This window comes from Onychostoma macrolepis, chromosome 14 (assembly GCF_012432095.1).
Source record: "Onychostoma macrolepis isolate SWU-2019 chromosome 14, ASM1243209v1, whole genome shotgun sequence".
Classification (NCBI taxonomy): Eukaryota; Metazoa; Chordata; class Actinopteri; order Cypriniformes; family Cyprinidae; genus Onychostoma; species Onychostoma macrolepis.
The window spans coordinates 15,658,065-15,668,905 of NC_081168.1; the positions used below are offsets into that span (position 1 = coordinate 15,658,065).

The 10,841-nt window shown below is 37.0% G+C and overlaps 1 protein-coding gene across 1 annotated transcript; it reads left to right on the forward strand.

Moving 5' to 3' along the window:
• The first annotated feature begins 2,729 nt into the window (after positions 1–2,729).
• rom1b (retinal outer segment membrane protein 1b) lies at positions 2,730–7,223 on the forward strand. The gene is made up of 5 exons (XM_058798289.1): positions 2,730–2,879; positions 3,912–4,187; positions 4,839–4,993; positions 5,305–5,551; positions 6,993–7,223. Exons 1-5 carry the CDS (start codon positions 2,730–2,732, stop codon positions 7,221–7,223), a joined length of 1,059 nt encoding a protein of 352 aa, XP_058654272.1.
• The last annotated feature ends 3,618 nt before the right edge of the window (positions 7,224–10,841 follow it).

The following is a 10,841-nucleotide window of genomic DNA, read 5'->3' on the forward strand; positions in this document are numbered from 1 at the left end:
CAACTAGCCGTGGTTCCCAGAACTGGTGGAGATGCTGGTAGCCCCCCCCCCTCTGTTAAGCGAGTTGGAGACCTGCAGGCACTTTCAATTGATGACTCATGTATTGAATTCGGACCAGGTGATTGCAGACTCACCTTGAAGCCTAGAAAAGGTTATGTGCCTAAAGTGCTTTTGACTCCATTTAAAGCGCAGGTCATAACACTATCTGCTTTCCTCCCTGAAACAATTTTATACGTTCCCATAGCAATGTAGAGTGACCAAATCGTTAGGGAACCCTCTCGTTTACTCACGTAACCTCGGTTCCCTGAGATGAGGGAATGAGACATTGCTCTTATTGCTGTGTCATCTAGCTCAGGATCTTGGAATGCCAAGTTGCTTCAGTCAAAGATTCTGAATGGATGACGTAAAAGCGCTGCCTTATATAGAGTGGGATTCCCGCTCATATTTCGCACGCTTGAACGCCATTGGCCAGTTTCACTGGCGTGATTCAATAAGGCTTCAGTATTATTTGAGGAAAGGGTATTTCCCACAGCAATTGCAAATGACCGAGAGCAATTGACTCTCCTTGCACGTTCACTTTGTAAACACTGGGTCGGTGCTTCTGCAGCAATGTAGGATGATTTTGAAGTTGGAGGAGAAAATGAGTTGGGCGGGCATAAATATGCTAATGTTTCATGTTGATGTCACCTAAAGATTCGTTTTAAAAACGACTCGTTTTCATGACTCGGAGTCGACTCTTTCTTTTGAAAGACAATAACTTTATACACGGTGCACTTTTAGATTTAAAACTTTGCAGGATGTTTTCATTCACTTAGAGCTGTGTTACACACTGCATGAAAGGTCATTTTCAAAAATCCATAATGGGGCACTTTAATTTGACGTCTTTTGGCAAACTGTTTAGGTAATTAAAATAAAAAAATCTAACATCTCCCATTACCAATATTACAGCAAGGATGCAAGTAACTGTGGCTCTGATGGCTCTTTGTTGGTATTTGTAAAATACACTTAATTTCTAGCTTTACAAGTACAATTGCTCTATGTACATACCATCTGGTTTTGTGCTATATCCATTAAAACATTTAGTTTCCTGGTTTCCTTGTAGTTCAATACATATTCCTAAAGGTATCCTCAATATTAAGTGGTTTCATACCTGTTTGCACTTATTGCCCTGGATATTGTGAAATATTTAAAGATTGGTTAGCAATAAAATAATATAGCTAGATATTCATATTATTTTATAACTAACCAAATTTACTGTCAATGAGCTGTTTGGGAAAGTATGGTACTCTCAGTCTTTTATCTTTGAGTGCTTAATATTTGCCTGTATAAAATTAAAATGAAACTTGAGTGTATTTTATAGAGTGTATTTATTGTACACAGTGACATTTAGGAAAGTTTGAATTGTTGTTTTTGTGAAATCTAAATGTATAACTGAATATTAGTTATGGTTTCTGCTAGAAAAAAATAAGCCGCATAACCATGTACATTTATTATAGAATATCCTTGTATTATTATTTTTAATGTATTAATAAAGTCTTGTGTGCTAATTTGCTCTAATTTGGGAGTGGTTTATATCTGTCTTAGTCACTTTCACAGTGTGACATCCAATTGTCAATCAATTACTTCAACTGATTTCAAATTAAAATTAAATCAACATCACATGCTCATCTTAAAACAATTAGCTTTGTTATATTTCACATGACCCATTCCTGATTATATATTATACAGCATCTATATTCTGCATAGTCAGCATTAAAAACACAAACACAATTACTATTAGACACACATTAACACACTCACATTTGAGCCAGCAAATACAGACAGCCGACAGCTCTGATGTCTGCAAAGGCTCTAATCCCTCCCTATACTGGCCTGCAATGGAATATGAATTATATATTTTATATCATATTATATACTAAAATGTTGAAATAAAATGTTAGAATTTGGCAATTTTGCTATACATTTTTCATATCTGGGGCATTTTATTTCTCTTAGTGTGTTTTTGCCCTAAACCGTGTCCTCACATGAGTCTTCATTTATTTTTGACCCTGCTGTATACACTGAGGCTCACAGTAATGCATCACATTCTGTCATGCCTGTTTTCTTCTCCATTCTTTTCAGTTTCACAGTTTCTCAGTCCATTAAATGGCACACTTTGCGTCAAACCCCTCCCTCTGGCACTCTTCTGGACTTGTTGACCAAGGGCAGGTTTGCTTAGAGGACACTGGCCTGGATTCTCATTGGTGGAATTGGTCTAATAGGATCATACATGACAGGAGATTATGACACTCAAGACATAATACTCTATATCATATTTTTAAGACTTAATCAAAATGGCTGCCAAACTGTAGGAGGCATATTGAAGGCTCAGGGTCTGAAAGAAAGGGCACTCAAACATTCTTGAAGGTAAAGAATCATTTTTTCTTCTGCTAAAATCAGATAATCTTGGGGACAACTTAAAATGTTATTTTAATTCAACATCAATACAACGGTTTTGTCCCACGTCCTTGTATCAGTTATTGAAAGTATTATGGAGATTATTTCTGAGTGATACCGGATTGTTCCTTATTATTAGAACTAACAGAACCTGATGAAACTATGGTAATTTACCTGAGAATGACTTGATTATTTGCTGTGCTAGATACTGATACTGCATGACCTCTATTAAATTCCTCTTCTGCAATCTAAACTTCTCTCTCTCCTCTATCCTACACTTCTTCCTATGCAGCATGGTGTTGTTAAAAGTAAAATTCCCCTTCCAAAAGAGGGTGCGTCTGGCCCAGGGTCTATGGCTGTTTTCATGGGTGGCCATGTTCTCTGGAGCCATCACCTTTGCTATGGGAGTCTTCCTCAAAACTGAGCTACATCGCAGATCAGAGGTAATCAAACTTTTCTTATTTAAAAAACAGTAATAGAACCTGAAAATAAAGAATGTGATGTACAAATGCATCCCTAGATACATGCTTGTCTGCCAAAAACACACTGTAAATGGAAACATAATGAATTGTAGTGTGCAGTGTGCCTGCCATTAGTCCATTAGGATCTATAAAGCGTGTGAGAGGATAATCAGAAATGCACTGCTTGTGTTTTTTGTACAGTAAACAAATGTTTTACTACGTAATATTTACTTAAACAATGGTTTGTAGATATTATTTATTTGACACAATTAATAAATTACAACTATATTTACAATACTACAACAATTAGTCTTTTCATTTACCCTTTATACTGTCCACACCAGTGTAACAGGCCTAAGCTTTGTCTTGTTGAGAGGAATAATCTCACATAATCTGAGGATTGGCTCTCAGATAATGTCCTGTAGTGTGCACCACTACCTGAGCCTGTATCTATAATGAAGTCAGCAAACCTCACAATGAAATCTGATAATGAGTGAAAAGAGCATTGTGGGAAGGAATAAAGGATTTAAAAAAAAATAAAAATCACACAATGCTTCTATTCAACAGGTGCGGAATAATTATAAGGTCTACAACATAACAACAGGAAACCTAAAACTTTTGGTGATGTCTGTAAGCTATATGCAGATGCAGGAAGAAATGAAGTTGCTTAATGGTTTCCTGGAGCTCAAAAAGTAGAGTATGGTGCTAGCAACATTATGGGTTCGATTCCCATGGAAAGGAATAACTGTTAAATATATACCATTAATGCAATGTAAGTTGCTTTGGTTAAAAGTATGTCAAATGCATTAATGAAATGTTAATATAGTAGGTGAACCTTTTTCTTATACTGATTCAATTTATGGTTCAAGTTTTCATTTGAAGCATCAGCCTTGAGTAAAAAAGGAAACATGGGTCTGGGCCCGATTAAATGTCTGCACATAACCCCCCCCCCCCCCCACACACACCAAAAAACAGGAGAAATAACGACTATTTAACCCTTCTCACTATATACAGGTAATGCACAGTATGGGCATCCACATTGTGCCAAATCTGCTGATGGCAGTGGGGTTAGCATCAGTGGGTATCAACATCTGTGCTGGTAAAGTCTGCCAGGACTCACTGGACCCCTCGCGTTTCCCACGCTGGAAGATGTTTCTTCCTCCTTTCTTCTGCTTCTCTGTCTTCCTCACCTCCCTGCTGCTGGTGGCCATGATTCTGAGCTTCGCCCTGCAGCCCAGCCTGGAGGAGTCTCTGAAGATTGGGCTGAAGAACGGCATCCGTTTCTACAAGGTTTGTGAGAGAAAGACAAAAAGAATAAAGTGGGGTCTAAAAGTTATTTAACATCAATCAGGTATAAGTTGAATTTACATATACACGCACACACATATACATATATGTTAGTTACACAGCATTCTCTGGTCTTGTATAATCTTGTTTTTGTACATAAATCTTTTTAATTCCAAAATTTAGTTGCGATTCACATTTGAAATTCAGATATTTCTTGTTTTTTTATTTTATTTTACACACAGGAGGACATATTTTACACATTTCCTCCTTGTGTGAAATAAAATACAAATTTCTGAATTTCAAGTACAAATCACAGCTGAATTCTTGAAATACAATAGGACTTTAAAATGCTAGCTATTTATTTATTTGAATTAATTTGGCATTTCAGAGTACAGATAAAATAAAATAAATAAATAAAGAGTCCTAGATATTTATTGAAATGAATGAATGAATGAATGACTGAATGAATGAATGAGGCCATTTCAGAGGCCTTTTGTATTCTAGACAACACTTAATTCAAACAAATATTTCCAAAGGCAGGACAACATAATCTTGCTAAAGTCTAAAATCCAAAGAATAGAAAGAATTTTGTATTGAATAGAATTGCAGGGTTTCAAGTCATAAGTAGGTATCTGATGTTCCATATCTCTACAGGATACAGACACACCAGGCCGTTGTTTCCAGAAGGAGACTATTGATCGTTTACAGATTGAGTTCCAGTGCTGTGGTAATACTAACTACAGGGACTGGTTTGAGGTGCAGTGGATCAGCAACCGCTACCTGGACTTCACATCCAAAGAAGTGAAAGAGTGAGTCCAAAAATCATAGATAAACTCATGCTCATGCACTCTCTCCTGAATGAAGGGTGAATCTGAGGTATCAGTGGTTAGACAATACACTGCAAGTTATTTAAATAAGCAAAACATCTCAAAATGCTTTCTTTTAGCTTCTAAGGTGAATCAGAATTTACAACTTTATGTTCCGAAACAGGATGTCATCACCAAATGAACATGATGCATTGATCAGAAAGTCAATAAAGAGAGCTGCAGAATCAATAGTGTAACAAAACTGCATTACATATAGTCTTAAGTTTCTGTCTATTCCATTTTGCCCGACACAGTCGTGTGAGGAGTAACGTAGACGGACGATATCTGCTGGATGGGGTCCCATTCAGCTGCTGTAACCCTGCCTCCCCCCGGCCCTGTATCCAGTACAGTCTCCTGGACAACGCTGCCCATTACAACTACGAGCACCAGAGTGAAGAGCTGAACCTGCACAGCCGAGGTTGCCGCCAGGCCCTTGTCAGCTACTACATGGGTTTAATGAACACCATCGGCCCTTGTGTACTGTTTGATTTTCTTCTCCAGGTATGAGCTGATTAATGGCTTGAATGAGATGTAATTAGAGGCCACTGATCCTCATAGTCCAAACAGAAAAATAATTTGCTTTTCCGAGTCTTGGCTTCTCTCAGGAACCTCCTATGGGCATTTATAATTGAAGTTTGTGATTTATGAGTAAAACAAGATTTGTATTAGACTTGTGTGTTTTGTCCTTCAACATAAATTATTCATGTGAATTCTGAACACCCTAATTTAATAACATAAGGAAGGTGCTATATAAGGACTACAATGGTTGTCAGCAAAACACTACCATTCAAAAGTTTGGGGTCAGTAAGGTTTTTCTTTTTAATGAATAGCTTTATTCAGTAAGCATGCATTAAATTAATCAAAAATGACAGTAAAGACATTTATAATGTTACAAAAGATTTATATTTTGAATGTTCTATTCATCAAACAATCATGAAATAAGTATCATGTTTCCACAAAAATATTAAGCAGCGCAACTACTTTCAACATTGACAATAATAAGAAATGTTTCTTGAGCACCAAACCAGAATATTAGAATTATTTGATCATGTGACACTAAAGACTTGAGCAATGACAGCTTTGCCATCATGGAAATAATTTAGATTTTAAAGTATATTAAAATAGAAAATAGTTGTTTTAAATTGTACTGTAATTTGTAAATTGTAATAAAAGTTTACAATATTTCTGTTTTTACTGTATGTTCTATATTTCTGTATTTTTACTGATCAAATAAATGCATCCTTGGTAAGCATAAGAGACTTCTTTCAAAAGCATTTCAAAAAATCTTACTGACCCCAAACTTTGAATGGTAGTTCTGAAGAAATACAACAACTTGAAAATTAATGTTGTAATTTATGTTGAAGAGCAAAGCATGACATGCTCTTCAAATCATGATAACTACAGAACTTATTTTACTCATGTCAACTCATGGTAAATGGGAACTCAGCAAATTAACCTACAAACTGATGTCAGAGGATCATTATGAATGTTGTGTGGACTCCCCCACATGATTTTAAGCATTAACCTTGAATAACACATTGTATAATCTAATGTGCTTAACACATCGAACTGTTCACACACTCATCACTGAATATTGACACGTTTCCGGAATGGCTGGCAGTATGGTTGTGAACTCAAAAGGTGTCAATATTCATTATTTAAGTATTAAAATAGCTTTAACCCCAAACCGCATCACACTCTCAGCTTTCGTAACAGTCACAGCTTTTGTAACGCTAACCGCATGATTCATTGCTTTTCATACACTAATCCAATAGACAACAAATCAATGTCTGTTGCGAGTACCAGGAAAAGAAGGTGTGCTTTCATTTTGGGCTGAACTATTACTTCAGGAAGACACTTTAAGAAGAGCCATTTTGGAAAACCTGAGGAAAATGTCTTAATGGAGCTTGAACTCTGACCTCTATATCTCCTCTGCTTTCAGATGACCATTCTGGTGAGTCTGCGCTATCTGCAGACTGCAATGGAGGGTGTGATTGGACAGGAGAATGTGGAGATCGAGACAGAGGGATACATCCTGGAGAAGGGAGTGAAGGAGACATTGCTGGAGACTAAAGAAAAGATGAAGAAGCTCCTCCAGTTCGCTCAGGTGGGCGACGCATCCGCTGCGACCCCGGACACACAGCCAGAGGCAGAAAAGCCAGCCACAGCCTAAAAGACCAAGTGTAATTTTTTTATAATGAATGTTAATATGCACATGAGTGCTAACTGCCCTTGATTATCACCATCCAAAGGGATTACATAATCATAATTGCAATGTAACATTGTTACTTCACTATATTGTTAAATGAAGTCAAAAATTTGAGGTGAAAACCAGTAACCTCTCAAAACACTGGAAACTGTTAATGCAAAACCTGACAATACCAAAATACCCCTTTGACAATTATATATAAAGTGAAGATGTATAAAGAAGAGTTAAAGCAGAAAATTCCAAGAAAATGAAGGCAATGAAATAGTACATGTGGTCTGTAGATGTTTTGCTGCTTCATGCTTTGCTTAAATAGACAAAAATAAAGAGGTGAAATTGCATAAGATGCACGCGAAAAATAAAGATTTGAGTTTTTAACTGATCTATGAAGTCATGTGGTCATTGTGAACGTTCATCAAGTGCTTATTTTTGTTTTTCTCTTTTGTGTTGAAATGTGTTTTTCATTTGGACACTTCTTACCTCACACTAGCCTGATCTTAACTTCCCTTGTTAAATGGTGTAGTGGTAAATCTATTTCCTCTTCTTGTCTATGCAGTGAGAGAGAGACATAGCGAGAGTGAGAGAGAAATGAATAGGATTACACTGACCGAATGCGGCAGGCCATATTGTTGGGACACCTGAAATCTCTTTATCCCTTTGATGATGGTTAATACTATGACTGCTGCCAAAGCACTCACACACAAAACATTAGGCCAACACATGAAATACAACTGTGTCGTGCCTCTAGTTATTTATTAAAAGCAGTTAGTTTTGCACTAGTGATCATAATTTCAACTTGTTTTAATGGATTGGTCATTCTAGGAATTTTACACACACACACACACACACACACACACACACACACGTACGTTTGCTTCTGTGAATTGTGGAGAATTTCCATGGACTTCTATTACTTTTATACTGACCAAATGACATTTTCTATCCCCTAACCAAGCCCTAATCCTATACCTACCCCTTACAGAAAACCTGTTTGCATTGTTACACTTTCAGACAAACATCATTTACTATTTTTATTTATATTTTTTTTATAGCTCCGTGCACATTTTACATTCACTTTCAAATTTGTGGCAATTCGGCATCAAGCAGTTGTTTGGTTTTAGTTTGTTTGCGTTTTCCCACTTTCCTTTGCTTAAATAGCTTATAGAAGCACCATGCGCATTTTACTTTCACTTTTAAATTAGCAGTAAATGCGGCATCAATTGCTTGAATTCAATTCAAAATGCAAAGTCGGCAACACCAAAGCTCCAAAAGTATCAAATAAATTTATTTTAAAAAAATTCGCTCGAAAGTAACACTATGTGAATTTTTTTTAAATAAATTTAGAATCACTCAGTTTAAATAAAATAAAAATCAGCAAATACTGTGGAACCAAATAAATGAGAACCGAATGTAAAAAAAAAAAAAAAACTTCCAATATCACCTTAGACTAAATGGCAGGTCAACAGGCTTTTCCAAAATCCCAAATCCAAAATATTTTTAAAAACTGGCGCTTTTACATTTCGTTTTGAAACTCTCCATCGTCTTGTCTGTCTCACCTCACTCTTCTTGTCAGTCAGCTCATGATAAATGAAATCTGGTCTGTGATGCGCGACTGTCGTTCGTTCGGTGTGCTGCATTGAGCAGCCGCGTTTAGTTCTAATTGGTGTGTCTGTTCTCTAAACTGAACTAAAGTATTTTTATTACTATTAAAAAAAATCAAAATGACGGCGAGGGACGGTGCTTAACACCGGTATCACCGCCAACACCATTGCAGCCAAGTCAAGTCAAGTCAAAGTTTATTTCTATAGCACGTTTAAAAGCAACAGAGTTGCGCCAAAGTGCTGTACAACAGATACAAATACAATACAGCAAATACAGTAAATATATATATATACAAAATAAAAAAAAACATCATATGAAAATTAAAAACAGAATCTAAGCCAAATTGGCAACAGAGCCTTAAGCAGGCATTATTCAAAAGCCAGGGAGAACAAATAAGATTTGAGAGCAGACTTAAAACTAGCTAGTGAAGAAGCGAGTCTCACATTTACAGGCAGACTATTCCAAAGTTTCGGGGCAGTAGCTGAAAAAGGCCGGCCACCCTTGGTTTTACAGCGACAATGAGGGACTGTTAGGTGAAACTGATTACTGGACCTAAGAGCTCTTTGAGGAGAGTAAGCAATCAGAAGGTCACTTGGTGCAAGGCCAGCTAACGCCTTGTACACAAAAATTTTAAAATCGATTCTGAACTTTACAGGAAGCCAGTGTAAAGATGCTAAGATAGGAGAAATGTGATCCGTCTTTCTTGTTCCAGTAAGAAGCCTCGCTGCAGCATTCTGGACGATTTGTAAACGAGAAATCGTCGTTTGAGGCAGTCCACAATAAAGGGAATTACAGTAGTGCAGGCGAGATGTTATGAAAGCATGTATTACAGTCTCCAAGTCTTTATGAGGCAACAACTGTTTCAACTTAGCAATGGATCTCAGATGGAAAAAGCTGCCCTTTACCACTGTACTAATTTGTTTATCGAAGTTGAGAAACGAATCAAATGTAACCCCAAGATTTCTTACATAAGGTTGAACACTAGCGGAAAGGGACCCTAAATTAAAATCGGATGAAGTTCTTGAGTGACCTAAAATCTAAATTTTACTTTTGCTTTCGTTTAACTTTAGAAAATTATCAGCCATCCAACCTTTTATCTCCTCAAGACAATCGTACAGCACATCCAAAGAGCCACCGCCGTCAGTTTTTGCTGGAAGATAAAACTGTGTATCGTCAGCATAACAGTGGTAGGAGATTTTATATTTCTTAAAAATGGCACCCAAAGGAAGCATGTATAATGAAAAAAGAAGAGGGCCTAAGATGGAACCTTGGGGCACGCCACATGACAAAGGAGCCAATGAAGAAGAAAACTTCCCAATACTCACTGAGAAGGTTCTATCTTTAAAATAAGAGGCCAACCACTGCAGATCGACACCCTGAATACCCACCAACTTTTCCAGCTGCTGTAACAGAATACTATGATCGATTGTGTCGAATGCCGCACTAAGATCCAACAAAACAAGTACCGCAACTCTCTCTAACAGTTTTGAAATAAAAGGTAATTTGGAAATAGGCCTGAAATTACTGAAAATAGAATAGTCAAGATGAGGTTTCTTTAGCAGAGGATGAACTATAGCATGTTTAAAACTAGCCGGTACAACTCCACTTTCCAAAGAGTTATTAATGATAGGACTCAAGGTTGCAAACACTTCCTTAAGTAGACGAGCTGGAATGACATCAGACTCACAGGTGGACAATTTAACCTTAGAAACTATACCAGCTAGCTGTACAGAGGAAATGGGGTGAAAACAGGTTAACAACTCTGTAGGTGAACAGCTCAATGGAGGATCAAATATTGATGGCTTAATAGAAGCTCTGATATCCTGTACTTTATTGTCAAAAATTTTTTAAAAAGTTCTCACAGGTCTCCCGAGACGGATCAAGAGATGGGGCAGGTACGGGATTTAGTACTAAATCAAAAGTCTTAAACAGCATCCTCGGCCGCTTCACATTTTCAGTAATAAGTTTAGAAAGAAATTCAGA